Here is a 24462-nt window from a genome sequence, read left to right as displayed (position 1 = left end):
TCTTTTCTCTCTCTCTCTCTCTCTCTCTCTCTCTCTCTCTATCTCTCTCTCTCTCTCTCTCTCTCTCTCTTCTCTCTCTCTCTCTCTCTCTCTCTCTCTCTCTCTCTCTCTCTCTCTCTCTCTCTCTCTCTCTCTCTCTCTCTCGCTCTCTCTCTCTCTCTCTCTCTCTCTCTCTCTCTCTCTAACTCCTCCCTCCCTCTAACCCCACCCCTCTGGCAGAACCAGGAAGTCCCTCCCCTCCACAAACTCTCTTCTGTGGAAACAAAACTTATCTGATTCTCTGTGTCGTCTGTCTGTGTGAGAGTGAACAACCGTCCAAATGGCTCAGCAGGGAGTTTTGCTGGACCAGGACCAGTTCTGTTGTTCTGTCTGTCTGGATCTACTGAAGGAGCCGGTGGCTATTCCCTGTGGACACAGTTACTGTAGAAGCTGTATTGAGGGCTGCTGGGATCAGGATGTTCTGAAAGGGGTCTATAGCTGTCCTCAGTGCAGAGAGACTTTTACCCCAAGGCCTGTTCTGAAGAGAAACATCGTGCTGGCTGAAGTGGTGGAGAAACTGAAGAAGACAGGAGTCCAGGTTGCTCCCCCTCCTGCTCTGTGCTATGCTGGACCTGGAGATGTGGCGTGTGATTTCTGCACTGGGACCAGAAAGCAGAAAGCCCTCATGTCCTGTCTGGTGTGTCTGGCCTCTTACTGTGAGACTCACCTCCAACCTCACTATGAATTTCCTGCTTTCAAGAAGCACAAGCTGGTCAAAGCCACCGCACAACTACAGGAGAAGATCTGCTCTCATCATGACAAACTGCTGGAGTTTTACTGTCGTACCGATCAGCAGTGTATCTGTCTGCTGTGTGTGATGGATGAACATAAAGGCCATGAAACAGTGTCAGCTGCAGCAGAGAGGACTGAGAAACAGGTAAGACCAGAACTACTTGTTGGTGACTGTTTGATAAAAAAATAATTAAAGATACAGTAGGAACTAAGGCTGTTTGAATATGAGATCATTCAAATGAAATCAATCCACAACAGAACAAATATGAACACAAACCTTGATTATATAGATATGTTAACCCAGATTCTCCAAATGTATCACCATTTTCTAAAGTCAAACACCATTATCAAACACCATTGTAATTTGTTATCAAACATCATTATCATTCATTATCAAACACCATTATCATTCGTTATCAAACACCCAATCAGCTCCCCTGTTTTGTGCACTGTTAAAACTATAATCATTCACATAACAATATAATAATTTAATTTCACACAGACTCTTCCTCAACATATTAATCCCTAACTTCTATGGGCCCTATGTCCCATTACTATACTATTGATCTACTGGACAAATAAAGCTTGATAGCTCATTGAAGAGTGATTCTCCACAGAGGCAGCTGGGGATGAGTCAGCAGAAAGTCCAGCAGAGATTCCAGGAGAGAGAGAAGGACCTGAAGGAGCTCCAACAGGCTGTGGAGTCTCTCAATGTGAGTATTGTTGACCAGAGGAGACACACCATTTCACTTCTCTACTCCAGTCAGAGAGAGAGAGAGAGAGAGAGAGACAGAGAGAGGGGCCCCTCTCCAATCCCACTGGCTCCACTGTTGGGAACAGGCTGTCTGGACCCCTTTCAGAGAATAGACTGCTTAATATAACTGGCGGGATATGAACCCGGGTCTACTGAGGAGAGAAACCAACATCTTGACTGTTTCACCAAGAGGTCATTCCCCATTAGGCTGACACTGATTTTGAAGTCGCAAGAGGGGTTACCTCATCACATAACCTTGAGTAACCATGAAAGACTCAAGTCCCCTATACATTAACATGGAGCTCTCTCTCAATTTAATTCAAAGGGCTTTATTGGCATGGGAAACATATATGTTTACATTGCGAAAGCAAGTGAAATAAATAATAAACAAATCAGAAATTAACAGTAAACATTACACTCACAAAAGTTTCAAAGTAATAGAGACATTTCAAATGTTATAACTCAAGTGGACTCTAGTGGACTTGTGATATTTGTTGGTGTTTCTTCTGACCAGAGGGAGTGGGCGCTCCGTGTCACGCAACTTGGGTCAAGATCTGTTTCTTGCTTTGCTCTTTGGAACAGGACACCATTGAAAGGAGTGATTTCTGGGGTAGCGTTAAGTGTAGAAGTGGAGCAATTAAGGTTGAAGATTCCTGGTGTTTGTGATTCCCGCCGTTTGGTGGGACGCAGACCCGGTGGTGAGCGTGGTGAAACAGAGGAGTCAGTCCTTTTGAGATTTGAGTCTTTAACAGAGAAAGTCATGTTATGATACATCAGTTATCTTGATTCGAGCTTTTGTGCCAAATCCATAAATTCAGGTGCAACGTTTATGGTCATTTCGCAGCAGTTTGTGGGAGAGAAATTCAAAGATGTTTTATGTGTGCGGAAGAGAATGGGATAAAGGATTGTTCTGGTGAATAAAGTTTGTGGCGAATCCACTGTGCTGTTTCAGGTGCAACATTTATGGTCATGTTGCAGCAGTTTGTAGGAGGGAGATTCCAAGATGTGGGAATTGTGCAGGAGGGCATGGGATAGAGGATTGTGTAGTTTCGGTGGATAAAGTTGTGTGTCAACTGTTGGGATGCCCATGTTGCTGGGGATCTGAAGTGTCCGGTGCGAGAGAGGCAGGTTGAGGTGGCTAGAGTCAGAGTAGTGCAGAAGGTGTCGTATGCTGAGGCAGTGAAGAAAGTAGAGGAGGATGGGTCAAGGGTGAGAGATCCTGAGAGGATCCCTGTGAGTAGTAGATCTGTGCCAGCACAGAGGGATAGATCAACGAGTGATATATGCTTCAGTAAAGTTAGCTTCTTGCTGTTCATAGCAATGGTTATCAACTGTACAGCAGAAATTGAATGAAATTGAATGTAAATCACAGAAAATAGATATTGTGGTGGCAGCTGCAGAGAAGTATTTGGGCATACAAGATTAGACTTCAGAGGAGTTACAGGGTGTGTTGAGTGGTGGTTTCCTGTCCTCCCAGGCCGTTGGCATGGTGCAGGAGCAGATAGGGTGAAAGTAGTGGAATGGGGTAGTGGGTATTTAATGAGTGTAGGGTTAGTTGGAAGGTTTTTAATTAAATGTTCCTTTCCCCTTTTCCCATTTTGTATAACAAAGTATAATGGATTTATATTATAGTCCAGTTGGGGGCGGTAATGCAACATATTGGATGCCAATCGCCGTTAAACTCCAAAGAAGAAGAAACGTTACATTATGGCTATGTACGGTGTCTCTGCCTCTCTCATTCCATCACTTTTGCAGTAGTTGGTTGAGTAGAAAATTGTACATTGATCTCGTCATTACATCTGGTTGGCAAGCATGGGAATGGTTTGTGTCTGGAAGGTACGGTCGATGAAACGGTGGAGCATGTGTTGTTATATTGTTGTAAGTATGTTGAAGAGAGGGAAAGATGTGTAGGGTCATTGAGGTTGGACGGGGTTGGGGGGGTTTGGAAGGGATTTTGGGGATGGGGGAGGGTCTATTAGAAGTTAGTAGGGCTCTTCTTTATTTTCTCAGAAGTACTGAGTTAGGTAGGAGGATTTAGAAATGTTGGAAACCGTGATTGACCACACACTCCAGCACAGTAGGTGGCGGCATGCACCTTTAACGTTGGTTTGTGGACCGCCATTATATCATAGAAGAAGAAGTTGTTGCTGTGAGAGATTTGTGGTTCGTGAGGAGGGCTACTATTCTTTTTTCTTTTGGTTCTTGCGTATTTTCTGAATGTATTTTCTCATGGTGGAGGGTTTGTTTATTGGTTTCCACTGTTTATCGTTTAGAGTTGAGGGGGGAGTAGGGGTAGTTTGTTAGGGCGGCGTGATGGCCTCAACCGAGTGGAGAAGAAACGCTGTCGCTTCGGGTCCGTTCCGGAGAAAGGTGTGGAGGAAGTTTTGCTCATGGTCGGCGAACAGGTTGGAGCGGAACATCTGGACTCTGCATCCAGAATGAACAAGGCGGTGGTTGGGTTAATGAAAAAGGTTTGTCTTGTTGTGAGGGGTGTGTTGGTGCAGATGTCGCCTCTTTCGATAAGAGTTGTGGTGGCTAATCTGCCTCCGTTTATTGCTTCCGAACAGACCGCAAGTAGTTGGTTAGTTTTGGTAAATTTGCAAGTGGTTTCCGTGTGCTCTCGGCTGGGTGCCAAGCGGAATCCGTTAAACATGTCTCTTTTCGTAGACAAGTGTTTGTTTCTTAACAAACTTCAAGGTTACACAGGGGAGGGGTGGAACACAGGGTTTGCTAGCACAGATAGTTTTGGGTGTTTCTAGTGTGGGGATCATCAGTTATAGGCTACAAGCAGCAATATGATTGATAGGTAGGACAGGTATTGAACCCAAATAATCCCTACTCAGATGCGCTAACCTCAACCCTAGTAAACATGCATTATAAAAACCTTCTTTATAAAATTATATCATATTGGGAGTAAATAGCCTCTGAATAGAAAAGAAAAAACACTGCATCTTCCAGCCCACCAATAAATGACATAATGCAACCTTGGCGGTTAGCATATTTACCTCAACATGCCCCTCGCTTGCCTGAGAAGGCAGAGTGCTCGATGCTGGTTGATGAATTTTACAATTAATGTACTAGGAAAATACGTTTTTGTCGACCAGAGGTGACTGAATTAATGTTTAGGCTTATTGATAATCATTATAGTAATGAAGTATAATTTCAAAACATGACCAGTATAATTTCAAAACATGGGCGAAGGCTTGGTGGGCTCATCCCAGGAAATATTGCCTGTCATTGGGGAAGAGGCACTGATCAGGGGGGAAGTGCAGGGGGGCAGAGACTGGGGAGGAGGAGGACGGTACCGTGCCAATGGAGGAGGAGGAAGAGGGGGGAGGTGAGTCTGCGGGAGCGGAGGACAAGGCGTCTCGTTTTCAGACGGCTCATTGGATCCAGAGCTGACAGCCAGTCAGGCTGAGGGCCCAGTATATACGGTGAGAGAACTTTCTAGGTTCCTGATGGAGACTAAAGGGGAAAAAGAAGGTTCTGCTGGAGTCTTATTTGATTGATCCTGGAAGGTTTGGAAGGTCAGTACAACACGTGATGAAGAATGAGGGGTTTAGTGTCCTCACCCAGGAAGCGGTATAGGCTGAGAAAATGGGTCATGGGTTCTTAAGGGCATGTCTTCAGAATCTGCTTAAATTGATGGTTTTTTCTGGCATGGCGGCTTTATGGGCTTCTCTACTGGTTTCTGATTGTGGTGATTTCCCTCCCACCTCTTATGGAGATTTCACGGTTAGACTTCCTTAACATGAACGCCGGCAAAGAATGGGGGAATATGTCAAACAAAAACATTTAAATGCCATGGCAGAAATCTTAGTGCAGGGGTAGCAAAAGAGGTGTGTAAGGGTAGGTTGTTAGTGTTTAGAGCCCAAATAATGACCTTGTCTTTGCTTTCATAAATGTGTCTGCACCTGGTCCTCTGTAGCTCAGCTGGTAGAGCACGGTGCTTGTAATGCCAGGGTAGTGGGTTCGATCCCCGGGACCACCCATACACAAAAAAAAAAAAATATATATATATATATATATATATATGCACGCATGACTGTAAGTCGCTTTGGATAAAAGCGTCTGCAAAATGGCACATTATATTATATTATAGTACAGGGCTCAGTTCTCTGTTTCACCAGAGGGGTTGGAAAAACAGAGTGGGGAAACCAAGAAAATCCCTTGTTTTACGTTTGTCTGATGGGCGGGTAACTTCTGTTGTGGGGAGATGAGGGAGCCTGATGGGTGGGTAACTTCTGTTAAGGGGGAGATGAGGGAGCCTGATGGGTGGGTAACTTCTGTTAAGGGGGAGATGAGGGAGCCTGATGGGTTGGTAACTTCTGTTGTGGGGGAGATGAGGGAGCCTAATGGGTGGGTAACTTCTGTTGTGGGGAGATGAGGGAGCCTGATGGGTGGGTAACTTCTGTTGTGGGGGAGATGAGGGAGCCTAATGGGTGGGTAACTTCTGTTGTGGGGAGATGAGGGAGCCTGATGGGTGGGTAACTTCTGTTGTGGGGGAGATGAGGGAGCCTGATGGGTGGGTAACTTCTGTTGTGGGGAGATGAGGGAGCCTGATGGGTGGGTAACTTCTGTTGTGGGGGAGATGAGGGAGCCTGATGGGTGGGTAACTTCTGTTGTGGGGGAGATGAGGGAGCCTGATGGGTGGGTAACTTCTGTTGTGGGGAGATGAGGGAGCCTGATGGGTGGGTAACTTCTGTTGTGGGGAGATGAGGGAGCCTGATGGGTGGGTAACTTCTGTTGTGGGGAGATGAGGGAGCCTGATGGGTGGGTAACTTCTGTTGTGGGGGAGATGAGGGAGCCTGATGGGTGGGTAACTTCTGTTGTGGGGAGATGAGGGAGCCTGATGGGTGGGTAACTTCTGTTGTGGGGGAGATGAGGGAGCCTGATGGGTGGGTAACTTCTGTTGTGGGGAGATGAGGGAGCCTGATGGGTGGGTAACTTTGGTGGGTAACTTCTGTTGTGGGGGAGATGAGGGAGCCTGATGGGTGGGTAACTTCTGTTGTGGGGAGATGAGGGAGCCTAATGGGTGGGTAACTTCTGTTGTGGGGGAGATGAGGGAGCCTGATGGGTGGGTAACTTCTGTTGTGGGGAGATGAGGGCGCCTGATGGGTGGGTAACTTCTGTTGTGGGGAGATGAGGGAGCCTGATGGGTGGGTAACTTCTGTTGTGGGGAGATGAGGGAGCCTGATGGGTGGGTAACTTCTGTTGTGGGGAGATGAGGGAGCCTGATGGGTGGGTAACTTCTGTTGTGAGGAGATGAGGCTGTGGAGTTTTACTCTGATTTATAGAGGGCAGAACTCTGTGGTCCTCTGTAAAGCATGGTCCTTGTAATGCCAGGGTAGTGGGTTCGATCCCCGGGACCACCCATATGTAAAAATGTATGCGCATGACAGTAAGTCGCTTTGGATAAAAGCGTCTGCTAAATGGCATATTATTATTATTATTATCCTGGGTGTTCTCAGGTTCTGCTCACAGACCTTTCCAAACTCTCTCTGTCACAGAGAAATCAAATAGATATTTCCCTGGCATTACACAAACTCTCAGCTGCTGTCTCTCAGACGGTCTGCCTGTGGATCTTTATAAAAAGTTCTGGGGAATTATTTTACAGGACGTGTGTTGTGTGAGTGCGTCGGGGTGGGGGAGCTGTCGCTAAGCTGTAGACGGGAGGCTTTGACTCTCCTGCCCAAAATAAGGATTTGAGCGACATAAAGAACTGGAGGCCTGTGGCATTGCTCTGTGTGGAATATAAGGTCTTTACCAAGGTCCTCGTTAACAGACTGAAGTCCCACCTGGACTCTATTGTACACAAGGACCAAACGTACTGTGTACCAGGACGCTCAATCACAAACAATCTGTTCATAATCAGGAGAAAGCCTTTGATAGGGTGGACCATGAATATCTGTTCAATGTGTTGTTTTGGTTGTGGGGAGAATTTTGTGGCCTGTGTTCAAATGTTAAATAAATAAATATACATAATATGCCATTTAGCAGACGCTTTTATCCAAAGCTACTTACAGTCATGCGTGCATACATTTTTGTGTATGGGTGGTCCCGGGGATCGAACCCACTACCCTAGCGTTACAAGCGCCGTGCTCTACCAGCTGAGCTACAGAGGACCACGTAATGTCGCGGTCGTATGCTGGGGCTTCATGTATGGTCAAGGTGTGGGGAGGGCTCAGTAGGCCAGTCTGGGTAGGGAGGGGCATTCACCAGGGATGCCCTCTGTCAGGGCAGCTATACACTCTTGTTAATGAGCCCTTTCTGGGCCTGCTACGCAGGAGGCTACAGGGAGTGTGGGAGCCAGGCATAGGGTTGGGGACAGGCATAGCAGTGCAGCATACGCTGATGACGTCTGTGTTGGTTAGGGATGAGCAGAACCTACAGGCCCTGGAGAATAGTTTGAGGGTGTACGAGGGGGCGTCTTCTGCTTAGGTAAACTTGGGCAAGAGTGAGGCTCTGTTATGTGGGGCATGGAGGGACAGGGCACCTCCGCAGCTTCCAGGGGGGTTGCAGTGGGGCTGTGAGTGGCTCAAGATGCTTGGGGTGTATCTGGGCTCGGAGGGTTGGGATAGGAAGAACTGGGAAGGAGTGTCACAAGCGGTGGTGTCGAGGCTGACGAAGTGGAGGTGGCTCATCTCCCAAGTGGCATACAGAGGGATGGTGCTGATCATCAACAACTTGGTGGCATCCTCTCTATGGCTTAAATTGGCCATTCTCAACGCCCCCGGTGGTCTGCTTGTGGACCTGCAGCGCAAGTTAGTGAATTTTTTCTGGTCAGGGTGGCAGCGTTCTGACTCAGCAGCACAGAGGCTACTGTACCGTACGGAGGTGGGCTGGAGGGAACCAGCATGTGCTCTGTTGAGGAGGGCTGGTGGTTTGGGGCTGGATCAGCGGCTCCTCATCATGCGGCAGGAGAGACTCAATACAGCAGGGGTCTCTGATTTCTATGCTGCAGTACTCAATCAATCAATCAATCAATCAATTTTATTTTATATAGCCCTTCTTACATCAGCTAATATCTCGAAGTGCTGTACAGAAACCCAGCCTAAAACCCCAAACAGCTAGTAATGCAGGTGTAGAAGCACGGTGGCTAGGAAAAACTCCCTAGAAAGGCAAAACCTAGGAAGAAACCTAGAGAGGAACCAGGCTATGAGGGGTGGCCAGTCCTCTTCTGGCTGTGCCGGGTGGAGATTATAACAGAACCATGCCAAGATGTTCAAAAATGTTCATAAGTGACAAGCATGGTCAAATAATAATCAGGAATAAATCTCAGTTGGCTTTTCATAGCCGATCATTAAGAGTTTAAAACAGCAGGTCTGGGACAGGTAGGGGTTCCATAACCGCAGGCAGAACAGTTTAAACTGTAATAGCAGCAAGGCCAGGCGGACTGGGGACAGCAAGGAGTCACCACGGCCGGTAGTCCCGACGTATGGTCCTAGGGCTCAGGTCTCTCAGTTGGCTTTTCATAGCCGATCATTAGGAGTTGAAAACAGCAGGTCTGGGACAGGTAGGGGTTTCGTAGCCGCAGGCAGAACAGTTGAAACTGGAATAGCAGCAAGGCCAGGCGGACTGGGGACAGCAAGGTGTCATCATGCCCGGTAGTCCTGACGTATGGTCCTAGGGCTCAGGTTCTCAGAGAGAAAGAGAGAACGAGAGAATTAGAGAGAGCATACTTAAATTCACACAGGACACTGGATAAGACAGGAGAAGTACTCCAGGTATAACCAACTAACCCCAGCCCCCCGACACATAAACTACTGCAGCATAAATACTGGAGGCTGAGACAGGAGCGGTCCGGAGACACTGTGGCCCCATCCGAAGAAACCCCCGGACAGGGCCAAACAGGAAGGATATAACCCCACCCACTCCGCCAAAGCACAGCCCCCGCACCACTAGAGGGATATCCCCAACCACCAACTTACAATCCTGAGACAAGGCCGAGTATAGCCCACAGAGGTCTCCACCACAGCACAAACCAAGGGGGGGGGCGCCAACCCAGACAGGAAGATCACGTCAGTAACTCAACCCACTCAAGTGACGCACCCCTCCCAGGGACGGCATGAAAGAGCACCAGCAAGCCAGTGACTCAGCCCCTGCAACAGGGTTAGAGGCAGAGAACCCCAGTGGAGAGGGGAACCGGCCTGGCAGAGACAGCAAGGGCTGTTCGTTGCTCCAGCCTTTCCGTTCACCTTCACACTCCTGGGCCAGACTACACTCAATCATATGACCTACTGAAGAGATAAGTCTTCAGTAAAGACTTAAAGGTTGAGACCGAGTCTGCGTCTCTCACATGGGTAGGCAGACTGTTCCATAAAAATGGAGATCTATCGGAGAAAGCCCTGCCTCCCGCTGTTTGCTTAGAAATTCTAGGGACAATTAGGAGGCCTGCGTCTTGTGACCGTAGCGTACGTATTGGTATGTACGGCAGGACCAACTCGGAAAGATAGGTAGGAGCAAGCCCATGTAACGCTTTATAGGTTAACAGTAAAACCTTGAAATCAGCCCTTGCCTTAACAGGAAGCCAGTGTAGGGAAGCTAGCACTGGAGTAATATGATCAAATTTCTTGGTTCTAGTCAGGATTCTAGCAGCCGTATTTAGCACTAACTGAAGTTTATTTAGTGCTTTATCCGGGTAGCCGGAAAATAGAGCATTGCAGTAGTCTAACCTAGAAGTAACAAATGCATGGATTAATTTTTCTGCATCATTTTTGGACAGAAAATTTCTGATTTTTGCAATGTTACGTAGATGGAAAAAAGCTGTCCTTGAAACAGTCTTGATATGTTCGTCAAAAGAGAGATCAGGGTCAAGAGTAACGCCTAGGTCCTTCACAGTTTTATTTGAGACGACTTTACAACCATCAAGATGAATTGTCAGATTTAACAGAAGATCTCTTTGTTTCTTGGGACCTAGAACAAGCATCTCTGTTTTGTCCGAGTTTAAAAGTAAAAAGTTTTCAGCCATCCACTTCCTTATGTCTGAAACACAGGCTTCTAGCGAGGGCAATTTTGGGGCTTCACCATGCTTCATTGAAATGTACAGCTGTGTGTCATCCGCATAGCAGTGAAAGTTAACATTATGTTTTCGAATAACAGTACTGAGGGCTGGAGCAGCCTGAGGAGGGGCCACCACCGTTTCCACCACTGCAAGTGACAGCAGAGACTGGGGACTGGCAGGAGAGTCTGGAGGACTTACTGACTTTTAACACTCTGAGCTTAGTGGGAGTGAAGGGGCATCAGTGGCAGGGGGTTGTGGGGGCTGAGAGCATGGCAGGGTATAGGTGGAGGGTGCTCTATAAGCTCCCAGTGCTGGAAAGGTCAGGGGTCGTCCAGTGGAAGGTATTACATGGAGCCCTGGACACCAATAGCTGGTTGGCTCGGGTTGACCTGTGAGTTGGGGAGGGGTGTCCGTTTTCTGCAATGACAGGCTGTTCATCATGTTTTTTCTGTGTTGCCAGGGTAATGCCATTACTGTTGACGCCTTAGGGTTGAGTTTGAGTTGTACAAAATGATCAACAGTGTGGAGATGTTTCAGGAGGTATGGGGGCTCAGGGGGGCTGTCTGTACGGCTGGAGAGGAGGGGTTGGATGGACGGTTGGAATGTGGTGCTGGTTGGTGTATTGTACTGTGGTGTTGGGTACTGGATAATGTGATTGTGTGGAGGTTGTGGTGGCACGCAATGTGCTTTTAGGGGTGGGGGTGTTAGTGTAATGAGGATGGCTCATTAAAGTAAGACAAGTCTCTCTCTCTCTCTCTCTCTCTTAACAGCGCTCTGCACAGGCAGCAGTGGAGGACAGTGATAAGATCTTTACCGAGCTGATCCGCTCCATTGAGAGAAGGCGCTCTGAGGTGAAGGAGCTGATCAGAGCCCAAGAGAAGGCTCAAGTGAGTCAAGCTGAAGGACTCCTGGAGCAACTGGAGCAGGAGATAGCTGAGCTGAGGAAGAGAAGCACTGAGCTGGAGCAGCTCTCACACACAGAGGATCACATCCATTTCCTCCAGGTAACTCAACTGCCTTGATACATGTGATATGAAATTAAAACTCAATGTGAAACTCTCAATCATTTGGTTCTGTTCTCTCTCTCTCTCCCTCTCCAGAGTTATCGGTCTCTCTCCAGTACCAGTGTATCTTCAGACTTACCCAGCATCGTTGTCCGTCCTCTTCAGTACTTTGGAGATGTGAGTAAGACTGTGTCTGAACTGAGAGAGAAACTAGAAGACGTCCTTAAAGGAGAATGGACCAAGATCTCCACTACAGGTGTGTTGAAAATAATAAGAACATCAACTTTAGACCATTGAAAGTTCCCTACTAGTCATATACATGTGGAATATGGTATGATGATAACATTCCCTCTCTCTGTGAATGTGTTTGTGTGTCTGTAGTGAATATAGTGGATGTTGTACTGCCTCCAGAGCCCAAGACCAGAGAACAGTTCTTACAATGTGAGTCTCTTTATTCTGAAGTAACTAACAGTCTCTTTTTACTGACACTCCTAACAATCCCTCTAGAAATATATAGCAATAGTAGATCTAATCAAAGACTGGGTATCTATCTGACTCCTCATATTTCTCTGATTTGATCTCTGCTGTGCTCTAATCAAAGACAGGGTAGATACAGTATCTGACTTCACTTATTGTTCTAACTCCCCTCATTGGTCTCTGCTCTGCTCTTCTCCCAGATTCCTGTCAGCTCACACTGGACCCAAACACAGCACACACAGCTCTCTCTGTCTGAAGGGAACAGAAAGGTGACCTATACAGACCAAGAACAACCATATCCTGTTCATCCAGACAGATTCACCAACTACCAGGTTCTGTGTAGAGAGGGTCTGTCTGGACGCTGTTACTGGGAGGTGGAGTGGAGTGGGGAGTGGGTTGATACAGCAGTCTCATATAAAGACATCAGCAGAACAGGGACAGATGGTAGATTTGGATACAATAACAAGTCCTGGAGTTTAGAGTGTTATAGTGATGGTTATTGGTTCAGACACAATAATGTTGTGACTGAAGTATCAGGCCCTCAGTCCTCCAGAGTAGGAGTGGACCTGGATCACAAGGCAGGTACTCTGTCCTTCTACAGTGTCTCTGACACAATGACCCTCCTCCACAGAGTCCAGACCACATTCACTCAGCCCCTCTATCCTGGGTTTTCTCTCTATGGTACTGCTGAGCTGGTTAAACTGTAGTAGGGTCCACATAGATACTAGTCATGCTGGTGTAGTCTATAGCTGAGCTGGTTAAACTGTAGTAGGGTCCACATAGATACTAGTCATGCTGGTGTAGTCTATAGCTGAGCTGGTTAAACTGTAGTAGGGTCCACATAGATACTAGTCATGCTGGTGTAGTCTATAGCTGAGCTGGTTAAACTGTAGTAGGGTCCACATAGATACTAGTCATGCTGGTGTAGTCTATAGCTGAGCTGGTTAAACTGTAGTAGGGTCCACATAGATACTAGTCATGCTGGTGTAGTCTATAGCTGAGCTGGTTAAACTGTAGTAGGGTCCACATAGATACTAGTCATGCTGGTGTAGTCTATAGCTGAGCTGGTTAAACTGTAGTAGGGTCCACATAGATACTAGTCATGCTGGTGTAGTCTATAGCTGAGCTGGTTAAACTGTAGTAGGGTCCACATAGATACTAGTCATGCTGGTGGTGATGGTCCCCAGATATAATACTCTGTTTTTCTGTACAATTATTTTTGTCTGACTGATTTAATCTTCAGGATTTAATTAAAAAGTAATAACGTATTTTTTATCAAATGCAATGTTTTAATTGGGAACATTTACATTAATCATGATGTATGCTGTTAATGTATGTTGGTTGTCATTCAGAACCATTGAAATGTTTTCTCAATTGGTTCTCTGTCTCAATGTCATTTTCCTCAGTATCATGGAACAGGTAGTGTTACTTACTTGCTAATTGAACTATATGGGCCGGTTTCCCGGACACAGATGAAGCCTAGTCCTAGACTAAAAAGCATGTTCAATGGAGATGTCCGGGAAACCGGCCCTAAGTTTGGCATCTTTTATTCTCCCATACTGCTCAGTCAAGCAACATTAAACCTGTCCAGCAGGTGGTGGTATTAACCAAACAATAAAAACAGCACATATCTTGACTTGTCACTCAGTATATCAGTAATGTTCAGAATTGTACTTTAATATCATTGGAGATTGATGGTCTTTTTAATCCACTACCCAGAGTCAGGAACAGATGAAGTTAGGTCTGCTACTGTTCAGTTATTAAATATGATTCATGGTGATGGGAAATAAAAAATCCATCTAGTAGTAGTTTTCCTTTGCTATTTATTCCAAGGTGTGTCTTTAACTTGTAAATGGATTGTGTTGAAGCTGGCATGTGGTGTGGATGATAGAATAGAGTGAATAGAGGAGAGAAGAGAGGAGGAGAGGAGAACATCATATAGAAGACAGATAAGATAGAGAGACAATTCATACCCAGGGGAGTTACTGGCTCTGGCCCAAATGACACCCTGTTCCCTACGTAGTGCACTAGGCTACTTCTGACCAGATCTAAAGTAGTGCACTACATAGGGAATAGGGTGGAGATTGGAGATTTGCTCACTGTCATTAGAATGAAGATTTCCATACAGGAGTTACTGTCTCTGTCCCAAATTTCTCCCTGTTCCCTACGTAGTGCACTAGGCTTCTTCTGACCAGATCTAAAGTAGTCTTCTAGATTTTACATGTTTTCTCCCTGTCATTAGAAAATGACAATATGGTAATGACTTTAGTGGTTTCCTCCCCCTTTGTTTTTATTGGTTGTGTGTTATGTGTGTTGTTGTGTTAGGTTTTCCCCCTGTGTTCCTAATGGAAAGTCCATTAACAATGAATCACAAACAAATTATATTCCAGTTGTGTTTAGACAACTTCATGGCTGACATCCCCCAGTTCTGTTAAGACCCATTGAACTGGGTCACATTCTAAATGGTCACTTGTATTGATAGTCCATACTGGGCCTAACTGGGGTTAACCATACTGGAGGGTTTCTTTCTGCACACATATTCCCTCATCTCCAGAACTTTACCTGATGTCCTCTCTCTCCTCTCTCTCTCTGTCTCTCTGTCTCTCTGTCTCTCTGTCTCTCTGTCTCTCTGTCTCTCTGTCTCTCTCTCTCTCTCTCTCTCTCTCTCTCTCTCTCTCTCTCTACTCAACACCTTTCAGTGCCTGTATTGATAGTCCATACTGGGCTTTACTATGGTTCTACATACAGTACCTGTATTGATAGTCCATACTGGGCTTTACTATGGTTCTACATACAGTACCTGTATTGATAGTCCATACTGGGCTTTACTATGGTTCTACAAACAGTACCTGTATTGATAATCCATACTGGGCTTTACTATGGTTCTACATACAGTACCTGTATTGATAATCCATACTGGGCTTTACTATGGTTCTACATACAGTACCTGTATTGATAGTCCATTCAGCCAGCCATGAGCAGCCAGATCCGTCAGCCAGCCATGAGCAGCCAGATCCGTCAGCCGGCCATGAGCAGCCAGATCCGTCAGCCAGCCATGAGCAGCCAGATCCGTCAGCCAGCCATGAGCAGCCAGATCCGTCAGCCAGCCATGAGCCGTCCAGCCAGGATCCGCCAGAGCCGTCCAGCCAGGATCCGCCAGAGCCGTCCAGCCAGGATCCGCCAGAGCCGTCCAGCCAGGATCCGCCAGAGTCGTCCAGCCTGGATCCGCCAGAGCCGTCCAGCCAGGATCCGCCAGCCAGCCAGGATCCGCCAGAGCCAGCCAGCCAGGATCCGCCGTTGAGTCCGGTGCTGTCCCTTAGCCCGGTGCTGCCCCTTATCCTGGTGCTGCCCCTTAGTCCGGTACTGCCCCTTAGTCCGGTGCTGCCTTTTAGTCCGGTGCCGCCCCTTAAACCAGTGGGGTTTAGTTGGGGGGTGGTCATTAGGAGGAGGCTACGGAAGCGGATAGTGACTAAGGTGGGGTGGGGACCACGACCAGGGCCAGAGCCGCCACCGTGGACAGACGCCCACCCAGACCCTCCCCTAGACTGTATGCTGGTGCGCCCGGAGTGCGCACCTTTAGGGGGGGGTACTGTGACACTCTGGCTCCGGGACTTTTATATTTGAGCCAGGGTGTATTTGTTTTGTTGGGTTTTGGTTTGGTTATGTTGGGTTTGGGTGTATTTCTATGTTTGCATTTCTGTTGGGTGTATTTCTAGGTTGGGTCAATGACTCCCAATCGGAGGTAACGAGTGTCAGCTGTCGGCTCGTTATCTCTGATTGGGAGCCATATTTAATCTGTGTGTTTTCACCTTGTGTTTGTGGGTTTTTGTTCCATGTTCTGTCGGTGTCACAGAGGACTTCATGTATCGTCATTGTTTATTGTTTTCTGTTCGAGTACTTTATAGTTAATAAAGTCATGTTCGTTCAACGCGCTGCGCTTTGGTCTGCTGCCTTTATAGACGATCGTGACATACAGGGTGTGTTGAGTGGTGGTGTCCCGTCCTCCCAGGCCGTTGGCATGGTGCAGGAGCAGATAGGGTCAAAGTAGTGGAATGGGGTAGTGGGTATTTAATGAGTGTAGGGTTAGTTGGAAGGGTGTTTTTTTATTCTTATTATAATTTCCCCTTTTCCCATTTTGTATCAGAAAGTATAATGGATTTATATTATAGTCCAGTTGGGGGCGGTAATACAACATATTGGATGCCAACCGCTGTTAAACACCAAAGAAGAAGAACCGTTACATTATGTCTATATACAGTATTGTAACGATGTTCATATCTCTCTCATTCATTAACTTTCATGGTAGTTGGTTGTGTGGGTCTCTGGTTATGAATAGGGTGCTGACAGACAATTGTTGATGGATATTTATAGAGCTCTGATCAGGACGACAATAGGAGTGACCTGCTATTGGAGGTATTAATGTTATTATGGAGAATTGAGAGAATGGGTGTAATAGTGAGATTCTGCTGGGTCCCAGCACATTCGGGTGTGGAAGGGAATGAAATTGTAGACCAGTTAGCTAAAAGAGCTTTGAAACTAGATATAATTGATATTAATGTTCCACTGGGTAGAGGTGAGGCCAAATGTAAGATCAGAGCCATTTTGATAGATGTGTGGCAGAAGAGATGGTACTCTGAGCACAAGGGCCGGCATTTATATGAATAGTTGACAGTTTTACAGAAAGGTCGATGGACCAAGATTCAAAAGTCAGATTAGGAAGGAAGAGGTGGTGTTTACTTGATTGCGCTTAGGACATTGTACATTGAACTCGTCATTACATCTGGTTGGCAAGCATGGGAATGGTTTGAGTGTGGAGGGTATGGTCGATGAAACGGTGGAGCATGTGTTGTTATATTGTTGTAAGTATGTTGAAGAGAGGGAAAGATGTGTAGGGTCATTGAGGTTGGACGGGGTTGGGGGGGTTTGGAAGGGATTTTGGGGATGGGGGAGGGTCTATTAGAAGTTAGTAGGGCTCTTCTTTATTTTCTCAGAAGTACTGAGTTAGGTAGGAGGATTTAGAAATGTTGGAAACCGTGATTGACCACACACTCCAGCACAGTAGGTGGCGGCATGCACCTTTAACGTTGGTTTGTGGACCGCCATTATATCATAGAAGAAGAAGTTGTTGCTGTGAGAGATTTGTGGTTCGTGAGGAGGGCTACTATTCTTTTTTCTTTTGGTTCTTGCGTATTTTCTGAATGTATTTTCTCATGGTGGAGGGTTTGTTTATTGGTTTCCACTGTTTATCGTTTAGAGTTGAGGGGGGAGTAGGGGTAGTTTGTTAGGGCGGCGTGATGGCCTCAACCGAGTGGAGAAGAAACGCTGTCGCTTCGGGTGCGTTCCGGAGAAAGGTGTGGAGGAAGTTTTGCTCATGGTCGGCGAACAGGTTGGAGCGGAACATCTGGACTCTGCATCCAGAATGAACAAGGCGGTGGTTGTGTTAATGAAAAAGGTTTGTCTTGTTGTGAGGGGTGTGTTGGTGCAGATGTCGCCTCTTTCGATAAGAGTTGTGGTGGCTAATCTGCCTCCGTTTATTACTTACGAACAGACCCCAAGTAGTTGGTTAGTTTTGGTAAATTTGCAAGTGGTTTCCGTGTGCTCTCGGCTGGGTGCCAAGCGGAATCCGTTAAACATGTCTCTTTTCGTAGACAAGTGTTTGTTTCTTAACAAACTTCAAGGTTACACAGGGGAGGGGTGGAACACAGGGTTTGCTAGCACAGATAGTTTTGGGTGTTTCTAGTGTGGGGATCATCAGTTATAGGCTACAAGCAGCAATATGATTGATAGGTAGGACAGGTATTGAACCCAAATAATCCCTACTCAGATGCGCTAACCTCAACCCTAGTAAACATGCATTATAAAAACCTTCTACATAAAATTATCTCATATTGGGAGTAAATAGCCTCTGAATAGAAAAGAAAAAACACTGCATCTTCCAGCCCACCAATAAATGACATAATGCAACCTTGGCGGTTAGCATATTTACCTCAACATGCCCCTCGCTTGCCTGAGAAGGCAGAGTGCTCGATGCTGGTTGATGAATTTGACAATTAATGTACTAGGAAAATACGTTTTTGTCGACCAGAGGTGACTGAATTAATGTTTAGGCTTATTGATAATCATTATAGTAATAAAGTATAATTTCAAAACATGAAAGTTGTCAAGTGGTGGTGGTACCAGGAGGGAGGAGAGTAGAGCAGGGCCAAGTGGTGGTGGTACCAGGAGGGAGGAGAGTAGAGCAGGGTCAAGTGGTGGTGGTACCAGGAGGGAGGAGAGTAGAGCAGGGTCAAGTGGTGGTGGTACCAGGAGGGAGGAGAGTAGAGCAGGGTCAAGTGGTGGTGGTACCAGGAGGGAGGAGAGTAGAGCAGGGTCAAGTGGTGGTGGTACCAGGAGGGAGGAGAGTAGAGCAGGGTCAAGTGGTGGTGGTACCAGGAGGGAGGAGAGTAGAGCAGGGTCAAGTGGTGGTGGTACCAGGAGGGAGGAGAGTAGAGCAGGGTCAAGTGGTGGTGGTACCAGGAGGGAGGAGAATAGAGCAGGGTCAAGTGGTGGTGGTACCAGGAGGGAGGAGAGTAGAGCAGGGTCAAGTGGTGGTGGTACCAGGAGGGAGGAGAGTAGAGCAGGGTCAAGTGGTGGTGGTACCAGGAGGGAGGAGAGTAGAGCAGGGTCAAGTGGTGGTGGTACCAGGAAGGAGGAGAGTAGAGCAGGGTCAAGTGGTGGTGGTACCAGGAAGGAGGAGAGTAGAGCAGGGTCAAGTGGTGGTGGTACCAGGAGGGAGGAGAGTAGAGCAGGGTCAAGTGGTGGTGGTACCAGGAAGGAGGAGAGTAGAGCAGGGTCAAGTGGTGGTGGTACCAGGAGGGAGGAGAGTAGAGCAGGGTCAAGTGGTGGTGGTACCAGGAGGGAGGAGAGTAGAGCAGGGTCAAGTGGTGGTGGTACCAGGAGGGAGGAGAGTAGAGCAGGGTCAAGTGGTGGTGGTACCAGGAAGGAGGAGAGTAGAGCAGGGTCAAGTGGTGGGTGTACCAGGAGGGAGGAGAGTAGAGCAGGGTCAAGTGGTGGTGGTACCAGGAGGGAGGAGAGTAGAGCAGGGTCAAGTGGTGGTGGTACCAGGAGGGAGGAGAGTAGAGCAGGGTCAAGTGGTGGTGGTACCAGGAGGGAGGAGAGTAGAGCAGGGTCAAGTGGTGGTGGTACCAGGAGGGAGGAGAGTAGAGCAGGGTCAAGTGGTGGTGGTACCAGGAAGGAGGAGAGTAGAGCAGGGTCAAGTGGTGGTGGTACCAGGAGGGAGGAGAGTAGAGCAGGGTCAAGTGGTGGTGGTACCAGGAGGGAGGAGAGTAGAGCAGGGTCAAGTGGTGGTGGTACCAGGAGGGAGGAGAGTAGAGCAGGGTCAAGTGGTGGTGGTACCAGGAGGGAGGAGAGTAGAGCAGGGTCAAGTGGTGGTGGTACCAGGAAGGAGGAGAGTAGAGCAGGGTCAAGTGGTGGTGCGCAGGCCGTGGAGAAAGCGGTGGTGGGGAGGGTTGCAGCTGGGCTACATGAGCTGAGGCAGGTTTCTGTAGTAACAGAGACTCCGGTGGGCGAAGGCAAATATTGCCTGTCATTGGGGAAGAGGCTCTGATCAGGGGGGAAGTGCAGGGGGGCAGAGACTGGGGAGGAGGAGGACGGTACCGTGCCAATGGAGGAGGAGGAAGAGGGGGGAGGTGAGTCTGCGGGAGCGGAGGACAAGGCGTCTCGTTTTCAGACGGCTCATTGGATCCAGAGCTGACAGCCAGTCAGGCTGAGGGCCCAGTATATACGCTGAGAGAACTTTCTAGGTTCCTGATGGAGACTAAAGGGGAAAAAGAAGGTTCTGCTGGAGTCTTATTTGATTGATCCTGGAAGGTTTGTAAGGTCAGTACAACACGTGATGAAGAATGAGGGGTTTAGTGTCCTCTCACCCAGGAAGCGGTATAGGCTGAGAAAATGGGTCATGGGTTCTTATAATAATAATATAATATGCCACTTAGCAGACGCTTTTATCCAAAGCGACTAACAGTCATGAATGCATACATTTTTACATATGGGTGGTCCCGGGGATCAAACCCACCACCCTGGCATTACAAGGGCCATGCTCTACCAATTGAGCTACAGAGGACCACATTTAGCGCTTGTAATGCCAGGGTAGTGGGTTCGATCCCCGGGACCACCCATATGTAAAAATGTATGCATTCATGACTGTTAGTCGCTTTGGATAAAAGCGTCTGCTAAATGGCATATTATTATTATTATTATCCTGGGTTTTCTCAGTTTCTGCTCACAGACCTTTCCAAACTCTCTCTGTCACAGATAAATCAAACAGACATTTCCCTGGCCTTTCACAAACTCTCAGCTGCTGTCTCTCAGACGGTCTTAAGGGCATGTCTTCAGAATCTGCTTAAATGGATGGTTTTTTCTGGCATTGCGGCTTTATGGGCTTCTCTACTGGTTTCTGATTGTGGTGATTTCCCTCCCACCTCTTATGGAGATTTCACGGTTAGACTTCCTTAACATGAACGGCGGCAAAGACTGGGGGAATATGTAAACCAAAAACATTTAAATGCCATGGCAGAAATCTTAGTGCAGGGGTAGCAAAAGAGGTGTGTAAGGGTAGGTTGTTAGTGTTTAGAGCCCAAATAATGACCTTGTCTTTGCTTTCATCAATGTGTCTGCACCTGGTCCTCTGTAGCTCAGCTGGTAGAGCACGGCGCTTGTAACGCCAGGGTAGTGGGTTCGATCCCCGGGACCACCCATACACAACAACAAAAAATATATATATATATGCACGAATGACTGTAAGTCGCTTTGGATAAAAGCGTCTGCAAAATGGCACATTACATTATATTATAGTGCAGGGCTCAGTTCTCTGTTTCACCAGAGGGGTTGGAAAAACAGAGTGGGGAAACCAAGAAAATCCCTTGTTTTACGTTTGTCTGATGGGTGGGTAACTTCTGTTGTGGGGAGATGAGGGAGCCTGATGGGTGGGTAACTTCTGTTGTGGGGAGATGAGGGAGCCTGATGGGCGGGTAACTTCTGTTGTGGGGAGATGAGGGAGCCTGATGGGTGGGTAACTTCTGTTGTGGGGGAGATGAGGGAGCCTGATGGGTGGGTAACTTCTGTTGTGGGGGAGATGAGGGAGCCTGATGGGTGGGTAACTTCTGTTGTGGGGAGATGAGGGAGCCTGATGGGTGGGTAACTTCTGTTGTGGGGAGATGAGGGAGCCTGATGGGTGGGTAACTTCTGTTGTGGGGAGATGATGGAGCCTGATGGGTGGGTAACTTCTGTTGTGGGGAGATGAGGGAGCCTGATGGGTGGGTAACTTCTGTTGTGGGGAGATGAGGGAGCCTGATGGGTGGGTAACTTCTGTTGTGGGGAGATGATGGAGCCTGATGGGTGGGTAACTTCTGTTGTGGGGAGATGAGGGAGCCTGATGGGGGAGTAACTTCTGTTGTGGGGAGATGAGGGAGCCTGATGGGTGGGTAACTTCTGTTGTGGGGGAGATGAGGGAGCCTGATGGGTGGGTAACTTCTGTTGTGGGGGAGATGAGGGAGCCTGATGGGTGGGTAACTTCTGTTGTGGGGAGATGAGGGAGCCTGATGGGTGGGTAACTTCTGTTGTGGGGGAGATGAGGGAGCCTGATGGGTGGGTAACTTCTGTTGTGGGGAGATGAGGGAGCCTGATGGGCGGGTAACTTCTGTTGTGAGGAGATGAGGCTGTGGAGTTGTACTCTGATTTATAGAGGGCAGAACTCTGTGGGCCTCTGTAGCTCAATTGGTAGAGCATGGCACTTGTAGTGCCAGGGTAGTGGGTTCAATCCCCGGGACCACCCATATGTAAAAATGTATGCACATGACTGTAAGTCGGTGTACGAGGGGGCGTCTTCTGCTTTGGTAAACTGGGGAAAGAGTGAGGCTCTGTTATGTGGGGCATGGAGGGACAGGGCACCTCCGCAGCTTCCAGGGGGGTTGCAGTGGGGCTGTGAGTGGCTCAAGATGCTTGGGGTGTATCTGGGCTCGGAGGGTTGGGATAGGAAGAACTGGGAAGGAGTGTCACAAGCGGTGGTGTCGAAGGCTGACGAAGTGGAGGTGGCTCATCTCCCAAGTGGCATACAGAGGGAGGGTGCTGATCATCAACAACTTGGTGGCATCCTCTCTATGGCTTAAATTGGCCATTCTCAACGCCCCCGGTGGTCTGCTTGTGGACCTGCAGCGCAAGTTAGTGAATTATTTCTGGTCAGGGTGGCAGCGTTCTGACTCAGCAGCACAGAGGATACTGTACCGTACGGAGGTGGGCTGGAGGGAACCAGCATGTGCTCTGTTGAGGAGGGCTGGTGGTTTGGGGCTGGATCAGCAGCTCTTCATCATGCGGCAGGAGAGACTCAATACAGCAGGGGTCTCTGATTTCTATGCTGCAGTACTGAGGGCTGGAGCAGCCTGAGGAGGGGCCACCACCGTTTCCACCACTGCAAGGGACAGCAGAGACTGGGGACTGGCAGGAGAGTCTGGAGGACTTACTGACTTTTAACACTCTGAGCTTAGTGGGAGTGAAGGGGCATCAGTGGCAGGGGGTTGTGGGGGCTGAGAGCATGGCAGGGTATAGGTGGAGGGTGCTCTATAAGCTCCCAGTGCTGGAAAGGTCAGGGGTCGTCCAGTGGAGGGTATTACATGGAGCCCTGGACACCAATAGCTGGTTGGCACGGGTTGACCTGGGAGTTGGGGAGGGGTGTCCGTTTTCTGCAATGACAGACTGTTCATCATGTTTTTTCTGTGTTGCCAGGGTAATGCCATTACTGTTGACGCCTTAGGGTTGAGTTTGAGTTGTACAAAATGATCAACAGTGTGGAGATGTTTCAGGAGGTATGGGGGCTCAGGGGGGCTGTCTGTACGGCTGGAGAGGAGGGGTTGGATGGACGGTTGGAATGTGGTGCTGGTTGGTGTATTGTACTGTGGTGTTGGGTACTGGATAATGGGATTGTGTAGAGGTTGTGGTGTCACGCAATGTGCTTTTAGGGGTGGGGGTGTTAGTGTAATGAGGATGGCTCATTAAAGTAAGACAAGTCTCTCTCTCTCTCTCTCTCTCTCTCTCTCTTAACAGCGCTCTGCACAGGCAGCAGTGGAGGACAGTGATAAGATCTTTACTGAGCTGATCCGCTCCATTGAGAGAAGGCGCTCTGAGGTGAAGGAGCTGATCAGAGCCCAAGAGAAGGCTCAAGTGAGTAAAGCTGAAGGACTCCTGGAGCAACTGGAGCAGGAGATAGCTGAGCTGAGGAAGAGAAGCACTGAGCTGGAGCAGCTCTCACACACAGAGGATCACATCCATTTCCTCCAGGTAACTCAACTGCCTTGATACATGTGATATGAAATTAAAACTCAATCATTTGGTTCTGCTCTCTCTCCCTCTCTCTCTCCAGAGTTATCAGTCTCTCTCCGGTACCAGTGTATCTTCAGACTTACCCAGCATCGTTGTCCGTCCTCTTCAGTACTTTGGAGATGTGAGTAAGACTGTGTCTGAACTGAGAGAGAAACTAGAAGACGTCCTTAAAGGAGAATGGACCAAGATCTCCACTACAGGTGTGTTGAAAATAATAAGAACATCAACTTTAGACCATTGAAAGTTCCCTACTAGTCATATACATGTGGAATATGGTATGATGATAACATTCCCTCTCTCTGTGAATGTGTTTGTGTGTCTGTAGTGAATATAGTGGATGTTGTACTGCCTCCAGAGCCCAAGACCAGAGAACAGTTCTTACAATGTGAGTCTCTTTATTCTGAAGTAACTAACAGTCTCTTTTTACTGACACTCCTAACAATCCCTCTAGAAATATATAGCAATAGTAGATCTAATCAAAGACTGGGTATCTATCTGACTCCTCATATTTCTCTGATTTGATCTCTGCTGTGCTCTAATCAAAGACAGGGTAGATACAGTATCTGACTTCACTTATTGTTCTAACTCCCCTCATTGGTCTCTGCTCTGCTCTTCTCCCAGATTCCTGTCAGCTCACACTGGACCCAAACACAGCACAGACACAACTCTCTCTGTCTGAAGGGAACAGAAAGGTGACCTATACAGACCAAGACCAACCATATCCTGTTCATCCAGACAGATTCACAAACGACTTGATGGTTCTGTGTAGAGAGGGTCTGTCTGGACGCTGTTACTGGGAGGTGGAGTGGAGTGGGGAGTGTGTTTTCACAGCAGTCTCGTATAAAGACATCAGCAGAACAGGGACAGATGGTGCATTTGGAGAGAATGACAAGTCCTGGAGTTTAGTGTGTTATAGTGGTAGTTATTGTTTCATACACAATAGTGTTAGGACTAAAGTATCAGGCCCTCAGTCCTCCAGAGTAGGAGTGTACCTGGATCACAAGGCAGGTACTCTGTCCTTCTACAGTGTCTCTGACACAATGACCCTCCTCCACAGAGTCCAGACCACATTCACTCAG

At 47.8% G+C, this 24462-nt stretch overlaps 1 protein-coding gene across 1 annotated transcript in view; it reads left to right on the top strand.

The window, feature by feature from the left end:
* Window positions 1–248: 248 nt before the first annotated feature.
* Window positions 249–24462, top strand: part of LOC311119626 (tripartite motif-containing protein 16-like) — a 25264-nt gene continuing 1050 nt past the window's right edge. The window contains exons 1-8 of the mRNA XM_084194302.1: window positions 249–916; window positions 1389–1484; window positions 11300–11533; window positions 11630–11767; window positions 23114–23341; window positions 23424–23583; window positions 23709–23768; window positions 24005–24462. The exon at window positions 24005–24462 is cut by the window's right edge and continues 1050 nt beyond it. Coding sequence (XP_084050428.1) covers window positions 320–916; window positions 1389–1484; window positions 11300–11533; window positions 11630–11767; window positions 23114–23341; window positions 23424–23583; window positions 23709–23768; window positions 24005–24462 — 1971 coding nt within the window. The 5' untranslated portion in view covers window positions 249–319. The remainder of the gene's footprint in view (window positions 917–1388; window positions 1485–11299; window positions 11534–11629; window positions 11768–23113; window positions 23342–23423; window positions 23584–23708; window positions 23769–24004) is intronic.

Source organism: Coregonus lavaretus (genome assembly GCF_964263955.1).
Source record: "Coregonus lavaretus genome assembly, contig: HAP1_SCAFFOLD_2354, whole genome shotgun sequence".
Taxonomy (NCBI): Eukaryota; Metazoa; Chordata; class Actinopteri; order Salmoniformes; family Salmonidae; genus Coregonus; species Coregonus lavaretus.
This window is presented reverse-complemented; position numbering and strand designations above follow the sequence as displayed.